This window comes from Colossoma macropomum, unplaced genomic scaffold (genome assembly GCF_904425465.1).
Source record: "Colossoma macropomum unplaced genomic scaffold, Colossoma_macropomum, whole genome shotgun sequence".
Classification (NCBI taxonomy): domain Eukaryota; kingdom Metazoa; phylum Chordata; class Actinopteri; order Characiformes; family Serrasalmidae; genus Colossoma; species Colossoma macropomum.
Window position 1 is genome coordinate 11,537,760 of NW_023494785.1, and position 23,285 is coordinate 11,561,044.

The window sequence follows — 23,285 nt, forward strand, 5'->3', positions numbered from 1 at the left end:
GGGCTGGGCTGAGCCGGGCTGTGCTGTGCTTGCTAAAGCCATTAGGGCACTGCTCTCTGGTGCTGTGTGTATGTGTGCTTGAGCAGGCTGTTAATTGGCAGGGGCTTGGCACAGCCACTTTTGCCCGTGCCCCTTCAGGCATGCTCTCTTGGCTGTCTGCTCTCACACGCAAACCCACCGGCTCCTCGCAGTCTGTCTGAACTTGTCTGTCAGAGCTTTCACAGATCCCACTGTCCATCTCTCTGAAGACTGGCACCACTCACTGATAGGCACTCTTTGGAACCATCACTTCACTGTTGAGATTCTGTTTCAAAGCCCACCGACAATAACAGCCTACTGTATAGTGCCTTCAGTGCCTCAGCCATTCATCCTGGGTCAAACCAGCTCTGAGATCTCTTCACGACTCTGTAATGTCTGAATTACTGATGTGTCATTAAGCAGAAGACCGGTAGAATGATTCTTCAAGCTACGCACTGCAGCATCACCAACATGCCTTACCTATCAAAGCTTTATTTTGGCAAAACCTCTATTTGTTCATTTTACCCAGTACACTACATGATGAAGGAAGACAGACAAGGGCAAACCAGATGTTCCAAATCTTTCTTAAGAGCAGCAATGGAAACTTTTGCCACTGACAGTAGCTCTGGAATAAACTGGACATTGACTTTTCACTGAATGCTTGTAACATGTACAGCAAAACCCATTTTGATGTACTGAGAAACATTCACGCATGTTCAGAAGATGAGATAGCATAGTGCTCATGTGTCAAACACAAGGCCCGGGGGCCAGATCAGGCCTGTAGCATAATCCTATCTGGACCCCCAAAATCATTTTCATTTTCTTTTAATATTAGCCTGCTTCACAGCTCTTTGCACTACAGTCCCCCGCATGCGCTGCAGCATAATGTGCTTAATGTAATGTAATGTAGCCTATTTTAATGTGCATAATGTTGTGTACTGTAGCCTATTTGTATATTTATTTATTTATTTTATTATTTTTGAATATTTCAAGTATTCATTATGTAATATTTCAAGGTTCACTACAAGGGCCCTTATTTTGATGTTTGTGTTTGGGCGTGTTTTGAATAAACAATGACCAGTTTAGGTTCTAGCAAAATGTTATTTAACAATCAAATAAAAACACAGATGTTCTCTGGCCCACAGATTTGTAGAGAATTTTTAATAAGACCCTTTGACACCCCTGGCATAGTGCATAACACCTTCGCCCTGCACACAGGCAGAAGTGCCACTGTTATTCCAGTAACACCATCACCTTGACAACACTGACACAGCTTCATCCCGCCATCAGTCACGTACCGTCGCTGTTTATGTAGCAACAAGTAAATGCAGCATTACAGCCAGTTTAGTAAATAAGCCAAGATGCATTTGATGTCTGAATTTGGGTTTTTAGTTTTTAGTCTGGAGCTCAGATAAACTTGCTTATGTAGTTTCTGACACTTTGACATGTTATCTACAAAAATGGACAAAATTATGCAAAAAATTCGGGTTTTAGGATCTGCTATTTTGTATATGTATGCTTTTGTCTATGTTCATAGAAAAGCAAAAATCAAAAAAACACAATCAAATCTGTTAGAGATTATTTAACAACTCAACACAGTTTGAGATAGGTGTGATTTAGACATACAGCTTGCACAGTGCTAACTGGTGGGGTATAAGCTTCCATTATTTGTTTAGCTATATTGGCCTTGTGGCATCCAGTTCAAAACTAAAGAAGGAAGCGTCAGACACCAAACATGTCCTAATTGACTACATTTGGGAAAGTAGAAACTGGTGTAACTTTGATTTTTCATCAAACTGTCGCTTTAAGGACACCAATTTTGTTTCACCTTCTTGTTGGAGGGCACAGCAGAGGTTCATTATTTCAGCGTGTCTTTGTCATTGATCGCATCCAGCCCTGCAGTGGTCACCTCTGGCCACCTCTGTCTGGGCGGCTGGCTGAAGGACTGAGGATTTTAGCCCTGTGAGGTTGGCCTGACTATGTTTAAGCATGCTGTCTTTCTCTCCTCTCTCTCAGAGCACAAGTGGCTCCTGATCAATGAGGCTGGATTAAACCAGCTTCACTGCAGTCTTGCCTTCTCTCTTTGTGGAGTCTGCCACTGTCAGTCAACTGGCCAATCCAGCTCTCACCCCTAGCACTAAATAAAGAGTTAGGAATTTACTGAAGTTGTCCTGATAGTGTTTTCTGTGTCCTGGGTAGCCATCAGTTTTAACTTTGTGTGCTTTTCTCTTCAAGCATATGTTTTTCTCTACCTTCTTAACACCCTTTTCGTTTCACCATGGATTCCTACAAATCACCCCAATGTGTGCATTGCTGTCGCCGGAGTCTAACTGAATTATCTTGGATTAAAACGTAGAGAGCATAGCAGACTTAATTCGATTCCAGAGAATGACGAGGCTCTGGCTAGAACTGGTCTTCGTAGAGTTTGCCTAAAGATTAACAGTGTCAGGGTTTTAAACGTCGTTGTAAGCGTGTGCTTGTTATGGACCGTCAGCGTGTGTCAGTTCAGCTTTAGTGTACGTGGCATCTGCATGGACAGCAGCCAGGCACTGTTTGTGAAAGAGATCAGGGCCTTAATCTCCCAGACAGTAAATATACAACATTAGCGCAGGAGGAGCAAGATGGAGAGCAGGGGTTTAATAATTGATTCAGGTCTAGGCCGCGCTCTGTATTATGGCTCTTTACCGGAACAGCCACAGATGGACATGCTGCCATGTTTGGAGTTTTCAGTCTCGGACGTTTCTGCATTCTGTTCCAGACTGTTTTCCGTTTGTCTGTGCAAGCTGGATTTTATGCTTTCTGTTCTAATAATGGGAGCCATTTTGCTAATTGTACATTGGCTTTATTTAGCACTTTGTTGCGGGTCTGTGTACGTGCAGGCAGAAAGGCATCATCTTGTTTTTTTTCTTTCCTGTGCTGTTTAAAAAAAAATACTGAAAAAACTGAAATAGCAGTGCTGTGAACCTGTTTTCATCAGAATGCAGTAGACATGTACCTGGTTAACTGGGTTACCATGGTAACAGACTCCTATGATGATAATTTTGTGAGAATGGACTGACTAACAGTAAAAAAAAAGACTTTTTTTTAATTGATTTATTATTTATTTATTTATTTTGCTGCAAAACATAAGCCACTAATTATTACCACAAGAGACTGTTAAGAAGTCGATGGCAATAACAAAAGCATAATGTAATGTGCTTTTTAATTTTTCTTCCCCGCTTGTAGCTTATTGAAAAAACTTCTGCCAAAACAGTGCCGCACTTGTTTATAAGTAGATGGTTTTTATGAATTATGGTAACGAAAAATAATTGTTTTGAATCTTTTGATGTTTTTGCCTTGTTTTTGTCATTTTTAAATTCAGAACAAACAAAAATTCAGAAATGCCCAGATGAACCTGTCCATAAAGAAGGAAAATGTACTATAAATGTAATTCATGATGTAACTAACTATGTAATTAACTGTGAGGGGTCTGGATGGGTCAGATCCGAGCAGAGTTGCCTGGTTAAAACCAGAGACAGAAACGGGCTAATGTCAAACACAGGCTAATAGGTATATACAAGCGAGACATAGACAAGGTCAAAAAGGCAGGCAAAAAGGTCTGAACACGAACAAGGCCAGAAGGGGTCAGGCAGAAGACGTAAACGAGAAACCAAGCACAGTCAAAAACCAGGAAAATCTGTACAGAGAAAAAAGGCTCTGTAATGAACAGCAGGCTGATACAATACTTTGCAATGAACCTACCTAAAGGCTTTATACTAACTCTAAAGGAGCACAAGGAATACAGGTGGAAGTAATCAATAATCAGGAGAGACTGGACGTGGATAGGTGGGTTGCAAAGAGTCTGGATTAATGTGGCCTCCCAGAGGATTTTGGGAGTTGGAGTCTGTAACAGAGCGAGGAGCAGTGGTTTCAGCAGAGCTGAGAAGAGACATGACATTAACATTGTATTAAATAGTACAGCAAAATGATATTAATAATGCTGCATTTACATTATGACAGCAACTACAAGATCGGATGATATCTTTCAATGGAGCAGCGATGGAAAATTATGCCACTGCTGGCAGCAACAGCAGCAGCACAGCGGTGATCAGGGGAAGAGTTCTGTTTCCCAAACTTTCACTGTTGATTGAAGTGGTGGAATCAGCCAGGCGTAGCCGAACAAGTATAATAGAACACAATTTGAACATACATGTAGGGTTAAGTTTGTAAGATAAAATAGTGTATCACACCATTGTCCCACATGTGGGCCGAAGCCATGCCGTTCTGGTACCAGTGCAGACCCAGATTGTGGATGATTTGTATTTTGTTCCACTTTAGTCCAGCATCAGGCCCATTTCTGTACTGGACTTGTCTTGGGTTAATTCTACCTCTCTGGATTTTTGAGCACCAAGTTAAGTGTAGCTGTGAAAGATGACTGCTAAAACACAAAAGCTGACTGCAAACAGCTCCAACTGTAACTCTTTCTGTCTCTGCTAAGAGTGTCTATGTGACAGGGGGACATAGGGAGACAGGATGCGTTCAGTGAGAGAAGAACAGCTGCAGGACTTAGTCTCGCTCTTTAGAGCAAAAGACAGAGAGAGAGCTGAAAGTTTGAGAAAGAGACAGAAGTGCTGAGTGAGAAACAGTGGGGGGGGTGGCAGGATGAGTCAGGGCGGCGTGTGAAAAATCCAGGCTGGTTAATTTTGTGGTCTCCTAGGTAGTGGTGGGGTAGAGGTGTGCTTTCGCATTCATAACCTTTTCTCTGTGTGCTTTCACATTGACTCCTGCGTGTATTCCAGCTTAGAGAGGCTTCAGCTTCCTCTGCCTTCATTATCATCTCCTCGCTTTCTTCTCCACAAGAGCTCTCTACTTCTAAAGAGGAGGCGTTTATGTGTGTGTGTTTCCATATATGTGTGCCTGTGTGAGTTTGGAGGTACGCTTTGGCTACAGGTGTAAGATTAACAAAATCTGTTTGATTTGGCTTTTGATTCTGATGTCAGAATTTATTTTTGATTTTTAATTTCATTTTCTGTGTTTTTTATACACTGACAAGGGATAACATTTGTTTAACAAAGTAATGCACTTTATACTCACATTGTCACTTTAATTAAACTGGAATCAGTCTCAGAGACCTCTCTAGTTTGTTAGCAGGCTGCTTTACTTATGAAGTATTTTAGCTATGTAATGAACAATTATGTTCTAAGAACCTCAAACTAATAAGAGAACTGTTTTTTTTCTTAGCTAGTAAACTGGCTAGGTACCCGGAGATTAGATTGGTGAGTCATCCATAGCCTTCAAAGTTACCAGTGTGGCTGCTAGCAAGCGTATTTTGTTGATTTGTGTTATTATAATAAAATGATTAGTCCTGTGGTAACAAGCAATTTAACTGCTTTTATTTAACTTGAATTAAAGCTTTGAATCAATCAACAAAGATGAACAAAAACATTTTACATAATTTGAAATTTCAAAAATACTCAACGACCAACTTCTGTAATTAAATTAAATCAACTTCTGTACTGTTCTACATTTTACAGTGTATCGCTGTTGTCAGAAGAAAACCATATCTCCAAAATGATAACTTTACAGGGAAAGGGGAAAACCTACTTTACTTTTAATGTAAGTCAGTGGATCCAGACTTTTTTCCAAGTAATTCTTTTGGTCCATTCTTCATAATATTTACACAAAGTATAAAGGGTAACAGGTTTTTTCAAATTATGCGAAAAACTGAAAAACGACAACAATGGAGATATGAAGTTTTTTTTCCAACAACAGCGATATACTGTATCGAAAAAATGGGCATCTTTCCATGATACCATTTTGGTTCCCTAAAGAATCTTTCAGTCGGTGGCTCAGTTTACAGGCTTGAAGACCCTCCACGTAAAGTAAAGGTTCTAGGAGGGTCCCCTTAAATTGGTATAGAACATGAACATTATGTGGAGGTTCAACCTTTGAAAGGGTCTTCACACTCAGAAATCTCTTTTTGAAACATGGTTCTTTATGGAACCAAAAGTAGTTTTTCTTGGGTATCCAAGAACCACCTTGTTGAACCTAAGAAATCTATCACTAGGTAACTCTTTAGAACTATTGATTGAAAGATTCTTTCAGTGAAGAACCTTTCAAAAGTTTAAGTGCTTGAAGACCCTCCACGTAAAGTAGGGTTCTAGGAGGGGCCCTTGAATTGGTATAGAACATGAGCATTATGTGGAGGTTTAAACCTTTGTAAGGTTCTTCACACTCAGAAATCTCTTTTAAAACATGGCTCTTTAGGGAACAAAAAGTGGTTCTTCTGTGGCATCCAAGAACCTCCTTGTTGAACCTTTTTTAAGGATGTTTACTTGTAATAATACTGGCTTTTGTGAAAAATCTGACATACTACACACTTTTACACTCCGCTGCAACACTTTTGATTTTCTTTTTTTTGGCGTTTTCCTGGCTGTTGCTCGGGTGTTTTAATTTTTTGCTGTGTAATTTTTCAGCCCCTTCTTTCAGTTTTTCGAAGGTGCACTTTTCCCCATCTCTCCTCAGGTTTCTCTTGGCCAGTCCAGAGGCCAACCCAACCCAAACCACATTGTTTTGTTTGACAATGGTGAAAAAACAAGCAAGGTTTTGTCTCTTCTTTCGTAGGTCTAAACTGAATGCTTATTTCAAATGATTTTGATTGAGAATTGTACACCTCTAATTTGGGCAGTTGGCATCAGCTATTCTGTAACAATGGGGGCGAGCATGCACTGGCAGAGCTCCTTGCCTTGCCAGTCGTCCGTGGCCTGGCTAATCGGGCCGCCCGCTCCTTTTGTCACGCCTCATGGCTCTGTGAATAGGGTGCTGGAGGCCATGCAGGGAAAAGAGTGAGCACAAAGAGAGGAACAAAAAGCATGCCTCTCGTCCGCAGTAGGACGGCTTATTAGGGAGCGCCACCCCTCAGGGAGCGGGGGCACTTGGCCGGGGGAATGGCAGGGGGGAGCTGGGGGCACAGCGGTGCGTCAGTGTGATGAGTAGATGAAGTCAGGGTGCGGTAAGCCAGCAGTATTATCAGCCTGCTTTTGTCTGAACTGCAGCTGTCACTCACACGATGTGAAAATGAGAGAAGACTTGCCGCCATCAGTCCTGAGAGAGAATAGGAAAGAATGAGTGGAGAAAAAAACAGCGAGTGAAAGATGAAGAGAGGATTCTGGGGAGAGATGAATAGAGAGACGAAGAGAGAAATGAGTAAAAGAAGAACAAGCTGGGATGAAACGAAAAGTGCCATGAAAGATATAAAAAAAATAAAAACACATCAGTCAGAAAAGGGTAAAAAAAAAGACTGAAAGTGTTAGTGAAAGAGTGCGAGTGTGGTCAAACGGACCCTGTCAAGTCTGATTGAGCCCTAACTCGAGCAGATTGGTCGATGTGCGCTGATTTCCCCGCGAAGATGAGGGAAGAAAAGAGGAAACCTTATCTTCAGCTGAGTTTATCTCGGGCTGTGAAAATGACCAGCAGTAATGCTGATTTAATCTATCGGCTTCGTCTCTCTGCGGATCCGACTCTTCCAGCCGGCCCACAGATATGACAGCCTTTGATGGAAAATGAAAGTTCCGCAGGGGTATAGCATTAATATGACTTAAGCTTTTGAGTTGATGCAATATGGCTGAAGGCACAAGCAAGCCTTCTTCTCGTCATCCCTATGAAGATTTGGAGGACATGATGAGAAAGCAGAGCAGTCGGTTGAATTTCAATCTGATGGTGGATCTGATAAAGGAAAATGACAACAGTGAGTTGGAGATGAAACTGTGAGAAGTGAACCACCGATGCTGAATTGTTCTCTATGCTTTGCCATTGGATTATTTGAGCAGGTTATAGTAGGGGTGCAAAAAGAACCTCAGTTTCTAAAGAGTTGCTTCTGTGTTCTAGCTAGCACATTGCTTGGGACATGATTTAAGAAGACTTTTCCATATCACCCCTTCTGCTTACAACATTCCACCTCCCTAAAGTACTCTTTTATTGAGAGGGACACAAGGCAGTCCATACCATATCAGGTAGCTGTATTCATAGGCATTCTTGGATTCCAGCGTGGCTTTCATCCATTTAACGAAGACTAGGATGGGTCACCCCTATGTTCACTTAACCTGAATACAACCTTCTCACAAATCCCTCAACACCTACCCGATCAGTTCCACATCAGAGCGCATCATCACTGTCAGCTTCACACAGCTTTTCAACTGACACATCAGCAATACGTGAAGAAAGCTCAAGCAGCCATCCGTCCAAACGAAACTGCAGGAATTCAACCTTTTTTCTGTTCTTTTCTAATAGAATTATTTTATGTAACTGTGTTAACAGAAGATCTATTTGTTGTGATGTAATCACAGTCACATTTTAACCCTTCAGGTAAAAGGCCCGTCATCATACCAGTAGCTTTCAGACAGTTAGTACAGTGCAGTAGTTGCAGTGCAGTGCAGTAATTGCTCCATTGTTGCTTGTTTTCTGGATGTTGAATAGGATGTTGTGTTTTCAAATGATAACAAGCCTGTAGTGGAGAAGTTCTTGGTTGTGGTATTAGCTCTTGGTACTTGGCATGAACAGTGATCATAAATCACTTGTCTAATGTCCCTCATAGAAACCGGAACATAGTTCCACTTAGCTGATATTTTCACTGTTGATCTACTGCCACTCGAACTGTTTGAACTGACCAGCACAGAACAGTGAAGGAACAAACAGCATTTTTAATCTCTATTATTTTTGCATCTGTATAAAGTTATGCTTTATTTGTAAATAAATGCATTCTTGACATGTAAAAAAAAAAAGGCAGCAGCATGCAAAGGCATTTTGACAGGTACTCAGTTATAATGGAAATTGAGATACGTGTGTTTGGAAGTTGCCAAGTCAGTGGAAGTGCAGTATAACATTGTGTCCTCTCCAGCATGTTCTGTTTCTAAAGCTCAGTCCTCTGAAAATCATATATCAGCTTCCTTTGTGTGTTGAGCTTGTAATAAGAGTCTCTCTCCATCTCTGCTAGTCAGTGAGTTCGTGCCTCTGTTGTTTCCCCTGATGAGGAGGGTCTTCTCAGTAAGACGTTATCAGCGGCCTGCCACATCTGCTTTCCTGCAGTATGTGTGAGAGCAGGTGAGAGAAGCTGGCGCTGCCCGAGTGTCACACAAGATTTCGTAGCGTTTAATCTGCCACAATAACATTCTGTCGTTGGAGAAATTGCTTTCAGGGGCCCATAAAGTAAACAGGCAAGAGGGGTTATTCAGCAAGACGGGATGGAGGAAGAGAAGGAAAATGGAAAGAGAGAGCAAGAGAGGAGGAAAAGGACGGAGGGAGATGGAGTGAGAAAAAGAGAGGGAGAGGGAAGGAATGGAAAAAGTGGGAGAATACGAGCAATTGTAAACTGACCTTTCAGTCAGTGAGCAGAAGACAGAGATTGAGTGATTCTCTTTGTGTTGGGAGAATGAACCTGTTGGCTCGTTAAACGCTGTGGCATATGGATATTTTATCACCCTCCGCCTTTTAATTGCCTTACTGTCAGCCCCGTTGTAGTGCCCGATTCGCTTTTAAATGACAGCAGAGGAAAATAAAACCCAGGGAGCTCTCCTAGCCGGAAAAGCCTTGCCTGTCTTTCAGAGCGTATACCACCCTTTGTCCTCTATCCCAGGTTCAGTTTCCACGCCGTCTGACCTTTTATCCCATGCATAAACAAGAAGCCGAGGCAGAGCTGCCTCTAGTCAGTCTTCGCTCGTGTTTGTCCTCCTGTCCGAAATGAGGGGGGTGAGTGCATTTGTTCTAATTGCCAGCACTCTGTTGATGCAAATTACTGCCAGCCTTTGTGAGCTCTTGTTTAGCTGGGCCACTGGCTGACAGTGATGTGAGTCCTGAGGTATTTATAACCTCAAGACACCTGATGCAGCGCGATCAGGAAGACTGATCGCATGTTGTGATGTCGAGGTATTCACAGCCATCCAGGTGGAAGGATCTGTCTTCTTTATGTGTGAGGCAGGTGTGACATCGGTAATGGCTCAGGCCCTACTTTGCTTCCAAACCAAAATGAGCCCTTTTTTTAGTAATTCAGATGCATTTTGTTGTGCATTTTAGCAGTTTTATGAACATGAAGGCTTAACAAATTTCGTAAAATGTGGTTGATATTAAATTTTGCTCATTACAATCAATTTGACATATTAGCCTAACAAGTAAAAGCATGACTGGATTTAGTGATGCAAAGAGTGTATTGGAACAATGCTCTTCTGTTGTAAGAAGTCAGAGCAGCCAGAGTGTCTATTCAAACAAGTCTATTGAGGTTTGTTAAGCAACAGAGAATGAGCAGCTATTTGTGCATTATAAATGTGTTGCTTAAATTAGATTGAACAAAAGCACATGCAGCTCAACAGCAAATCGATTAATCTCTGACAGCCTCAATTATTGTTAGAATTCTGTTTGTGTAGATTTTAAAAGTGTGTGGATCTAATCATTCATCGACTATTGAAGGTAATCATAAAATAATATTAGCTCAGGCCTACTCGTGGCTTATTTAGGCCCACTTTGTTCTGAAATCCTGGCATTGCCACAGGCGTGAAGGCTGAATGAGGGTTTTTTTTTTTTGGATGTGGAGGGGCTGCCGCTGCTACTGCTGCCTTCTGGCATTGTTTTGTTCCTCCAATCCGTCTGAGCTAATTTCTCAGTTCCACCAAAACTGGGGATTTTATGGCAAATCTTCCTCGAAGAAGCAGATTGACTTTGAACCAAAGCCTGTGGTAGGGTGAAAAGGAGGGGGGAGGAGGGTGAAAATGAGCTCCCTCCAGTAGATCAGATAGTAGTGAGTCCTTTGAACTGTCTTTTGAGTTTTTTACTCTTTAATCCCTCACCCCATCCATGAATATAAGCCCTTGATCCAATTCGGTTTCCATTTCCAACTCCTCAACATCAATTTTAAGTTTTAATTAGTTGATTATCTTGTCTGTGCCATGTGCCCCTTTGCCTCATATACAGCACCTCGTATCCTCTGAGGTAAAAGACTACTCTCCATTTCAAACAAATGACTGTCAGCTGCTGAAGGGCCCAATGTTTGTGTAGACATTGACTGGTTTATGGTCCTGAGCGCTGTCTTTATTTCTGAGCTCAGGTGGTCAGCAGACTCTCTGACTCACTGCCTTATGGTCAGTTTGACCTTTCCAGGGTCATATAGAAGCATTTACGACTGTCTCCGCTGTTTGTTTTGGAGTCGGGTGGTTGAGAGGACTGCTGTTTGGAGGCAGGAGGATTAAGCTAATGGCACCTTGCTGACTCCTCCATGTCTATGTGCTAATGGATGTAGAGGGGATCCATAAAGCACACACTGAAACAAGCCAGCAGAGTGATGAGATCGTGTCATGTGGGTGTAGCCCAGCCTCTTGTGGAGAACTTTGAGCTCTAATCCAATCAAACAGCTCGCTCTTTGATGTTGCCAAACCTGCTCTCACGTCAGTGTCGCTACCCTCTGACAGCATCAGGGCTCATGCTGTAAAACCTGGTTGATGTGAACAAAGGCTGAGCCTGTTAGCTTTTGGATCATCCCTCTCTCCAGGGGTGTAATCTAGGGGTGGGATGGGAGATGCATGCCTGCAGTTTTGATGAGAAGCGGTTTTGTGCTCTTGGTGTTGGAAAGGTTGAATCCTGAAAAGATTTTAGCCACATGCATTTACACTTGGTACTCAAATGGGTCTCCGGTTAGTCAGATGAAATGTGATTGCTGTGGGACAGTATATGCAAATCTGCTCCTTACATGGCAACCAGTTACCAACTGTTCATCCATTCAGTCTCTTCATCTGTAGGTTGTTTTGCGCAGTAGTGTCTGTCCATATTAAACATTTTGTACCGTCTGGTCCCCAATTGTGCATTCTCCATGATTATCTTTCTTATTGACATGGCTACTGCATGGGGAGGAGTTTCGGTTGTACTGGGAGAGGTTTTGGTAGTCGAATGTGTCTTGCAGAAATGGATGTGTTTACACTGCTGTAATGTGACTCAAATGCATCTCAGACCACCTCCTGAAGTGATTTGAGGGATCAGCTTTGTATCTGTTTTAAATGCATCTTGGTTGCATTTGCACTTGAATTCTTATGTGGCTTGGCCTTATCCAGATACAATCTTGATACTCAAGATGCATAAAGTGACCGGGTGTAAACAGGGTCATTGAGATACATTGTGTGTGGGTGTTGTGGAAAAAAAAAAAGACGTTCTAACTTTGGATGTAGGAAGTGCCAGTACTGTTTGTGTATTTGAACTTGTGTCTGTCTGAAGTTGGAAGTTGTCCTATATCATTATTAACAGTTACAGTTGGATGTTATAGAAAAAGTTTATCTATGGCTAATTAATTACTATTCCAGGGCAGCATTAGGTCACTAAGCACCACTATGTGACCATTAAGTGCACCAGAATGTGAACTAAAATGGTACATAGATGCTAGTATATTTTTAAAGAGTTTGCTAAGGTAATGTTAGCAAGCTAGATAGATAATGCTAACATTATTAGCATCTAGGCTAGCACTGTCCCATTTCTATCCCTCTTAATCATGAATTAATAGATTTCCTGGCCTTGTTTGTTGTTCGTTTTCTCTGCGCTGCCCAACCTTTTCAATGCCCCCCCACCACTTCATTGCGAGCGTGGACAGCAGGCATGTTGCCACCCAATGATAATGTGTAATCACACGTTTTACAGGAGCTAATGGCCGAATTAATTTCCCCCCTCACAGATGCGTGGTAATGACCAAGTGATTTGTTGTTTATTTTTCACAGGATTCAGTTGCCTTTTAGAGGAGACACAGCTGAGGCTGGTCCGCAAATGGCCGCAAATGAGGGAACTGCTAAGACGCCAGCGATCCCCTCAACCTAATCTGTCAGTACTCAACCCAATTTCACAGCCAAAACATCCAGCCAACAGAGTTCCGTTTTTCCCCTCTAACGTCTTGGCTCGAACTTTATGGTGATTTCGTTTTTAGCTGATAAGAAGCTTGATGGCTGTCGTAGAGAAGAAGCCACTTTTTCCCTATTACCGTTTAAAATGCCAGTAAATGTCAGAGGATTTAAATGATGCATGTCCTTAGTGAATGGACATGATAAGTTGGCACTTGGCATATTCAACAGCTCGTCTTCAATTCCGTCTAGAAACTATGTGTTGTTACAGTAGGTATGATAAAGCTGGTCTTTGGGACGTATTTTGGTGGAACTATTTAGACGTAATAGATGTAACTATGTAAACTTAAAGTTAAGATAAATAAATGAGAATTGAAAAAAGGTGAATGTTACTTAAGAGTGGTAGATTTACAATGTTAGGTTAGCAGGAAGGTAACAATCATGACGTCTATTTAGCTGAAGTTTAAAACCTCAAACACTTAATCAGTAAATTAGTCTGACATGATTTGTGTTTCTTTGCCAGCAGTGAATATTGAGTCTGTGGCTATTTTGTACAGTAGCTATGTTAAAGTCATTTCAATCAGTGGGTAAGACTGTAAGATCAACTGTACATTTGCATTAGTGCTTGAAAAAAGTCAGCTTAGAGGAGGAAATCATGCACGCATTCATGCAGCAGTGGACTGGAACAACGGGTTACCGACAAAGGCCCACACCACACAAGCCAATGATCCATTTAATTTATAAAGCCTCGGTTCCACTGCCTCACAAATGAACATGACGGCCTTTGAGCTTTTTCAGTGCTACATATGCATATAGGAATGGGAAATTAAATGGAGTATGGATAATACAATTGATTTTAATGGCTGCATAGAACAACAGAACAGGGATGTTCCACCATGATGTCTCAGCCACTCTCATTCAGGTCCATTTGTTCGTTATGGGGAGTGATTTAGCTGCGTTTTAATGAAGGCTGATTGGCAACGTGTCTGAGCGCCCATTATCATCAGCGGGCTGCTTCTCACTGCAATCTACAATTATGGGCACATTTAGGCAGGAAGGCTCGGAGGCTTAAATATGCTATCAGCAGTGACTGCCGCTCTGCCACCTGTACATGCCCATGCACCAGACCGCGTCCTCTATCCTTCAGTGCACGCTGTCTGTCAGTCATCCCTCCCCTCAATTAGCCTCTCTGCCTTAACACATTCACTTTCTCTCCTTTTGCATTTTTCTTTGTTCTTTTTTCTCTTTCCCCTTTTCTTTTCTCTTTTTTTTACTTAGTCTGTCTCTCTTCCATTCGTCTTTTGTTTTACTTTCACTTATTGTACCCCTTACTCTCTGTTCCTTTCTTTCTGTATGAATTACTTCATATGTTTTCATTTCTTTCTTTCTTTCTTTCTTTCTTTCTTTCTTTCACTTACACTCTTTCTCTTTCCCTTCTATCTCTCTTTTTCTTTTTCTTTTTTCTTTCTTATTTGTTTCATGTACGCGCTTTCTCTATCTCTTTCCCTTCTCCCTCTCTCTCTCACTCCCTGTCTCTGTTCCCCTTTCTTTCTGTTTTCTCTTTGTTTCACTTACTCTCTTACTCTTACTCTCCTTGTCTTACCCTCTGTATAAATCACCATGTTTTTCTTATTCTTTCTTTCTTTCTTTCTTGCTTTCTTTCTTTCTTTCTTTCTTTCTCTCTTTTCTCTTTCTCTCTGTTCTCTCTCTCTCCGTTCTCTCTCTCTCTCTCTCTCTCTCTCTCTCTCTCTCTCTCTCTCTCTTTCTCTCTCTCTCTTTATCTCTCTTTCTCTATCTCTCTCTGTCTCTCTCTGTCTGTCTCTCTCTCTCTCTCTCTCCCCCTCTCTCTCTCTCTCTCTCTCTCTCTCTCTCTCTCTCTCTCTCTGTATAAATCAGCGGTATTATCTGACTGGATGTCGTATCATAATGAGGGGATTGGCAGTGACGGCCCGTGTGCGTGTGGGTGCTGATAAAAAAAGCGTGGTTGATTAACAGAGAGAAGTGCATTGATTCCTATTGACAGGCGCTCTCCCAGCGCTTAATGAAAGGGATGCAAATGAACGCTCCTGTGGTGCTATGCTGGAGCACTCAAGGCGGGGAGATGGCCCTCTGACTGCTGAAGGCAGTCTTAAGGGCCACATGTATCATTGGACATGGTGCACTGGGGACTCCTTTAGCGAGACATTTAGACCACTTCATGGCCTCAGGGAGCCAGAGAATGCAGACCATGCATGGAGAAAGAAATGGACTGTGTCCATACATGTAGTTTAGCGTAATGGACAGAGATTTGGGGAATGCTGCCATGAATAAAGCTTGTACTATCGATTTAGGCATAAAAGGCATGAGAGCACTGTGCATTCAGAAACATATTTTTAAAGGAGAATTGTATTGTTGTATATGTTAGTCTGTTGAAGGCATTTTGTGTATATTGTTTGTCTAGGACTGTGAGAAAGGAAGTTATTGACTTGTATAGGTGATTGTTGGCAGAGTTGTTGATTATTGTAATTTATTTTTTCTGTTTAGTTGGGAAAGATCAGACAGACAGACAGACGGGATAGGGCGGAGCAATTTACTCCAGCTTACCTGTAGGAGTCATTGGATTTCTATATAATATCCTCCTTTGCTTTTTGTTTTCTTAATAAATATTTACATCTTTAAATTAATTTCTGACACATCAACTGATTTGTTCCCTTCCACAAAGACAGTTAGTCACTACTACTATATGTGTTGTATATATTGAGATGCATTTTTCCTTGTAAATGTAATGTATAATCATATAATATTCATGTGGTCAGTAGGTCTGTCTAGTATTGTTGTAATACACCAGAGACAAAGCGTTAAGTAGATAAGCTACTTTATTGTCTCTGCAGTCTACTCTCCTCTATCGATTGCCCTGTCTAGCTCCCGTTCCTTTCAGGGTAAAGTCCGAGCAGCCGGTGACATTAGCATGCATGCAAACAAGGATGTATGACCATCTTTCCTTTTTTCCCCCTTCTTTCACCCTCTCCTTTCCCATAGCAACAGACTGGCGCCTAGCAACCACGACCGGATACAGCGGCTGAGGCAGGAGTTCCAGCAGGCCAAGCAGGAGGAGGAGCCCGACGACCGTCGCCGTACCTACAGCTTCCAGCAGCAGCCATGGGTGAGTGCGCAATATGCTTCCAGCTGATCACCTGGCTCACTGATCCATTCAGACAGTAACAGCCTAGCCTTTCTTAGCCTCAACAGCCCTGCTGCTGCTCTATCCATGCTCCTTCCAAAGCTATGAAGCATAGAGCATCCTAGCTGTGAAACTGCTGTCTGACTTTGGTTCAAGGGAAATTCTGATCTCTGATCCCAGCTCCGCCAACAGCACCAATTTTCGAATCCAAATCCAACCTTAATCCAACAAAAGCTCAGAATCCAACCCAAACTGAACCCCTAGCAACTGGAGACTGAATAAAAAAACACATTTCAGCCCATAGCAACAGTAATAGCCGTTATCATTATTAACCTACTTGTCAGCTTTCCACATTGTAGAAATGAAAGCTAGGGTAAATGCGAGAAACTATGAGAAACCTGAAGGTGAAATTTGAACGTGAACTGAGTTCGACAAACATTGGAAGAATAACATCCAAACACCATCTAGTTTAGAGCCTGACTCATATATATTGGCAGATAATATCAGTCAAAGTTGATTTTATAGGCATCGGCAACAATAATTAGCAACTTTTGTTGGTTGCTCCATCACTAGGATTGAACCCATGATCTCTTCATAGTAGGGTGAAACCTTGGGAACAGTGCTGCAATGCTTTTATGACTTAAAACTGCCTATTACATTCTGAGGAGTATTGTTCAGTGATTGCATAGAAAGGAAGGCAAACTAGATGAATTATGCTTAAAGAGAAACTTATTTTTCACATGTAAATGAAATAATTCAGGGTAGTTTCTTGTGAAATGCTTCATGCTGAAACCTGCCAGGGGTCAGAATTTGGTGGGATCAGAACCAGATATCTGAAATATTAAAGGCCTCTAAAAGCTACACAGAATCACAGAATGTTATTACAGGAAATGTTTGCTGATAATTTTTTTTTTTATTTTCCACTATTTAACCATTATAAACATTACAATATTAAAACTCAGAAGATGTTTTTCACTTGTGCTGGTTCACTGAGAAAGATGCATAGAAAATGGCTGTATTTGCATTGTAGATATTGTGACTCCTGATTTCTATCACCACCATTGTAAAGAAATCACAGCATGTAAGTTTCACATCAAACTGCTTTGAATGATTTGTTTAAATTTTAACTGTTAAATTTTGTGGGGATGTAATAAGTTATAGGAGTAAGGAATACAAACGTGGAACTGACAATGATCCTATGGCATTTAATAGGTTAAAAACATGACCAATGAGAACTGATAGTCATTTTTTCACAATTCACAGCTGATAATGATATCAATACATCACTGTTTAACTAAAGGTAGAGTTTAAAATAGAAATATAAAACATAAAGTTAAATTATATTGACAGTAATATTGGCTGTTGGAAAATTGATATTGGTCAAAAAATTTTAATCAGTTGGACGCCACCCAAACTAGTTTGAACAATCTGGTCCCATCTGGATTATAAGCTTTTAGATGCATATTCAGTAATCATGAAAAGCACTGGCCAGTTCAGTTAGACTTAAATGGCAGGGTCTGTGATGTGTCTTGTGGAAAGTTTTGTAGTCTATGAAAACACACACACACACACACACAGATACACACACACACACACTCACACATTTACCCTTGTCTACATTTCAGTTTACAGTCTGATTGAAGTCTTGGGTGCAGCAGTGTTATATAGCTGTGACTTGACTTGTTAATTGCTTTCTGACACTGCTTTGTGCATTCAGGTAATTATGCAGGTGAGTGTTGGATGTACCCATTACATTTAATTCTCAAGAATATCTCAGGCCTTTTTTTCATTCTGTGTTGAAAAAAAAATGTTACAACAATAGTGCTCAGAAATCCTCCAAAGGGAGCACGACCCAGGCCCGGCCTCGTGCTACACAAATGTTGCTCACTTTATTTACATGTCTTAAGAAACCCCATTTATTCATCAGCCCTACATTCAGCAGTGTATGTTTTAACACTATGCCCTTGTTCCCTCCTGCTTCATTTGTATTCGGAGGTTAGAGGTTAGACATTATTTTAACGTTATCTGTGAGATAAAACAATATACACAGCTCAGGGAGCTGGGAACTGACTCGCAAGGGGTCAAAGGTCACATAGCTGTGTATCCTGGTGCTGTAAGGGCTCGAATCAGACATGGCGGTCTGTCCTGCCACTTTCTGTTCTCAAGGCACAGGGGGGATTTTAAAGGATGACAGGCTAATTACCTTGAGGAATAGAACCATTTCCTAAATTGGGGGTCAGTTCACTGACCCTCCTCACTTGGATACATATTTGGCCTTCATTTTCCCTCCCTGGACGTGAATTCCTAGATATTTCAGCAGGGACGGTCCCTTTGAAAGGAGCCTCTCTCATGTTAAGTTTCTCTGAGAGGGCAGCACTGAGACGACTGCATAGCTAGAAAAACTACACTTAATCGTTTCCCTTTCTCACAAAAACCTTTTCTCTGTATTTGTTTAAACTAGAATGCATGGAGCGGCCCAAAATTAAATTCTCTCATCACGTCACTGACATATAATTGAGGCAGTGAAAATGTCTCTATTTTTGGAAGGAATTTCCTCGCAGAGCCTTGGCTGTCTGTCTTTTCTTTTGGTTAAATATTCCAAGACATGTCTACATATGTATTTCATGATTTACCTGTTAGTGAATGCTGAAAAGCAGAACATGCTCAAACTCATGTTGTTCAAAGGGATCTAGGCTTTATTTTTCATACTGTATTTTTATCCCCTACGGTATTTCACTGTTGTTGGGACAAAACCTTGTATCTTCAAAATGATAACTTTACGAGAGAAGGAAAAAAACATACTTTACTTTTAAAGTAAGTCAATAGAACCAGAATTTGTTTCCAAGTCAAAAATGAAGATACTTTTTGTTCTGACAGCAGCAACTGACTACAAAAAAAAAATACTGTACAAGTACAGTTTTGTTCATTAAGGAACAATTTAAATGTGCTCTCAAAGGTACAACAATCATGTTAAAGTCCAACTGTGTACCTTAATGAGTTTTTCCAGGTGAAACAAAACCTAATGTTTTCAAAAAAAAGAAAAATAAACAGCTCGAGACGAGGAGTCAGTGTTAATGGAATATGATGTCAATGTAAAATGATGTTCCCTTACTAAAGGTACTGAAGATGTACTCTTGAGGGGTACACTTATGACATAAGTTGTAGTTTTATGTACCAAAACCAGTCATAATTCAAATTTACTTGACCATTTTACAACCTCTCTTTACCCTTAAAATGAAATGAAATTTTGTTACTGTGCCTTTAGGACTGATATATGTAAATGATCTATATTCTGATTAGCTGTCCAGGCTGAAACACTCCTTATCACTTCAAGGTGAATGAGCAATGCTTAACTACTGTAGGTTAAATAGACTGATATATGTAAATGATCTGTCTTCTGATTAGCCATTCAGTCTAAAACACTCCTTATAACTTCAAGATGAATGAGCAGTGCTCAACTACTGTAGGCTGAATAGACTGATATATGTAAATGCATTGGTGTTTGTGATGTCACAATTTCCATATACAAACTATGTGGACTGGGGAGTGAGTTGTATATTTTGCAAGTGTTTATGTGGCACATCAAACTTATATTTCAGAAAAGCAAGGAAAATTCAGTTATGGACCCTTTTAAGTAGGAACGTGACTTGTGGGGGGGTGACAGTGGGGTCTGATACCAGTTGGCCCTGTTAGCAGGATCTTTTGTACTGTAGAACAGCTACCAGAGAAGTGAGCTTGTGAGTTGCCACAGCTTAGTCTCTTTGTTTTTTTTTGTTCACTGTATGTATAGATGGGATCAAAGGCTCTGCGTGTTGCTAATGGTGGTGCATAGCTAGAGGAGCAAACACATCTGTGCTACATTGTGCTTTTTATACACACAGTACAGAACCAGACAATTTGGTCATGAAGGTGTTTACTGCCTGTTTTCCATAGTTGTATGTCTGGAGGTGGTGTGGGAAATGTGTACTGCAATCATTATAAATTTCATCACAGTGAGTATGGCTAGTACTTCCAGAACACTGAACAACTGCATGGATCATACAAAAGACTCATATTTCAGACCACTTATAGAGAACTGTAAATAACAACCAGTATAATAGTAACTGCATAAACTACATAATAAAAAGTTACTGTAATCCCCTGACCTCTGTATTAAAGAGACTTGACTTCTCTTTCTGAGCGGCTCTGGTTTGGATCCAGGTGACGAGACATGAAGCACTGCTTTTGACTTTGGACTCCAGAGTTTTTTTTTTTTTTTAAAGAGAGTTTTTGCCCCTCAAAGATCTCCTATCTACTCAACACACATTCACACTTGCATACTTATTCACTCCTTCTGGTCAGCTTTTCAGATGTCAAGCAGAACAGCTTTCAGGCTGAAACGTGCACCACTTCTATGCTGGCAGTTACATAACTGGCTGGTGAATTACAGGAGCTCTGAACTGTTGGGATCAGCCTGTTGGGATACAAGCTAAATATATAGAATGTCGAAGAAGGAGTTGTTGCAGTCAGTGGTATGTGAATGGCTTTGTAGCCCACAGGCTTGTGAAATATTGATGCTGGCCATAAACAGTTATCACTGCCACTAAACACTCCCACCACATAATCTTTAGGAACATTGTTTATTTGTGTGCAGGGGGTTCTGTGTTTCTGTGTGAGCTGTAGTGTCACGTTGTATTGCGATGCATTTTTTTTCTTTTTTTCTTTTTTTTTTTGCCCCTCAAAATAAGATCTTCTTATTTTGAGGGGCAAAAATGCACACTTATTCACTCCATCTGGAGTCCTGTAGCTCTACAGAAATGACCAGCAGTCTGTTTTAACTGGAGGCTGTTGTTAAAATAGAGCTAGAGGGAGAGAGGTGAGGCAGGCCTGGCTGTGATGCCTCACTTGATCGTGCTGTCAGAAGCGAGACAGGATGGTGTCATAAAACTGTCATAACAAGGTAATAGGCACCTCTGAGGATATTCATAGCTTTGTCTGAAAAGAAATGACTAGTACAACAATGAAAAGATTTGAAGCTATTTTGTAATGGCTCATTGCAGTGTGTGTGCATTTCACAATGCAAAGACATCCACTGTATCATTACACTATGGCACGCTAACAGCACACTGAGGCAAAACTGTCCCCAAAATTGATCATTTAATATACAAGGTGAAATAGATCGTTGTGCTGTTCCTTCAAAAAAAAAATACCCAAGATTATAATCCCCAGTGCTTTTGGTAACTCCCAGGGCCCAACGGTTTCTGTGAAGTAAAAAATAATATAATTATCATGTTTGTATTGAAACTCGGCTAGTATTGTAGTAATACTCATTTCATTGTTACATTTTTGTTGGAAACCAAAGAGTTTCAGTCAGATTTTTTTTTTTTCTGGGGTATCTAGGTAGATACAGCCAAGCTAGCCCTCCTATTGCTTAGGACTTCAGAACCTGGACTACAGAACTTACACATTAGATTACCACCATCAGTAGGAAGCAACAGAGGAATCAACAAATCACGTTTTGATTTATAATGGGTGGGACCCATTTTGTAAGGGAAAAAACATCACTCTAGGACTTCTTGAAGTCCTAAATGCATCACTGACTGTGAACAGGAGTGGTAGCCTTACTAATGCATTTAAGACAATTGTTAGAAGTGGAAAACAGAGGCAGCTCTATGTCAGGGATCCTCACTGAAAAAGAATATCTGCTACGTACAAGGTAGAATCTTCAAATGTCCATGTTTAATCTAGAATGGACAAAAAAATGAATGTGAATTGCTATTAGCTTAGCACAAACACACTACTAGAATCACATAGATGTGCTAGAAGATAGAATCTTTTTTTTACTTGTATTTGACAGATATTTGACATTTATGGCCCAGATTAAAGGCCTAGCTCTAATAGTCACTGTTCATCACTAATTGGTACTGGTTAAAGTGTTACTTTCGTGTTATGTCTTAAACCTGTAAAACCTCTAAAATCTCTCTGCTATACTAGCTGAAAGTTGGCCTTTGAAACTTTTTACTTAAATGTGTCTTGGGGCAGTGAAAAGCCTCTCCAGTAATGATTTATTGCCTTTAGAAATGCAGTCATGGAGTGAAGCAGGCTCCAAAAACTTCAAAGCCAGCTCAACTTTAATCACACTCATTCCAAAGAACAACTTATCTAGCTCCTCAAAGACAAGGCCCTAGAAAGCAATGGCACAGACATATCAGGGTCAGTGTATAGATTTGTTATCCAAGGCTTTTCCTCCAAACTCTAAAGAGTCAGTAATAGACTTCTTTAGCTGGAGAGATCAATAACTGTATATCATAGAGCAAGGATAATCACCATGATGCCAATGGCTCAATGCCTCAGACTGTCCCAGACTGTTCCGGAGCACAGACGATTAAAACCATTTTGTTTTTCTTTCCTTGCTTCAATCATGGTGGATTACACTCTTAAAAATGAAGGTTTCTAAATGGTTCTCAGCTTAGAAAGATGGCTCTCTATACAAGTGGTCTCCAACTCTGGTCCTGAAGAGCTACCTTCCTGCAGAGCCTAGTTCCAACCACAATTTGCCATCCTGCTCCAGCTAATCAACCTCTTTCTAAGTCCCTGATTGGCTGGATCAGATGTATTAGAGTTAAGTTAGGGGCAGCTTACTGGATGGAAGTTGGAACTAAACTCTACAGGAAGCTGGTTCTCCAGGACCAGGGATGGAGACCACTGGTATAGAGGCTTTAGCATTTTCTTCTCATTTATGCAAAGTATTCCTTAAGGAACAACCATTAAAGGTCTCATTAGGGAACTAAAAGTGTTTTTTCTGTGGCATCACTCCAAAGAATCCTTTCTGGCACCTTTACTTTTATGAGAGTACATCCAGCTTTACAAAGCAGGAGAGGGAAGGTTCCAGATGTTCAACATAAAGCACAAGTTCCTTCCAAAGGCTTGTCGCCTGGTGTCAGCCAATAAAAATCAGTCTTTTGTTGAGGTGAGGGAGTGTGCTTAACACAAGCCTCCTTGGAGAGCTTGCATGCTTATGCCTGAATAACAGGATAACGTGGGTACATGGGCACCCACACATACATATATATCTTCCTTTCCTGTCTACAGCAGTTTAGCCCTGCCCATTCACGTCAGCGTTAGACATTTTTTGGCCCAGACTGCTTTTTGAATGAGGTGCAGTACAGGGCAGCCCGTAAGGTCATTCATATCTGTCTTAAAGGCACAGTTACAAAAGCAGCCTGTTTAATTCAGAGGTAAAGGGCAGGATGGAAAATGGTCATGTAAAAGTGAATTATGACTGTTTT

The 23,285-nt window shown here is 40.9% G+C and overlaps 1 protein-coding gene across 2 annotated transcripts in view; it reads left to right on the top strand.

Moving 5' to 3' along the window:
• Positions 1-23,285, top strand: part of pard3aa (par-3 family cell polarity regulator alpha, a) — a 505,838-nt gene that overhangs the window by 464,931 nt on the left and 17,622 nt on the right. For both annotated transcript variants that reach the window (XM_036582761.1, XM_036582769.1), the window contains one exon: positions 15,876-15,999. In XM_036582761.1, the coding sequence (XP_036438654.1) occupies positions 15,876-15,999 (124 nt within the window). The remainder of the gene's footprint in view (positions 1-15,875; positions 16,000-23,285) is intronic.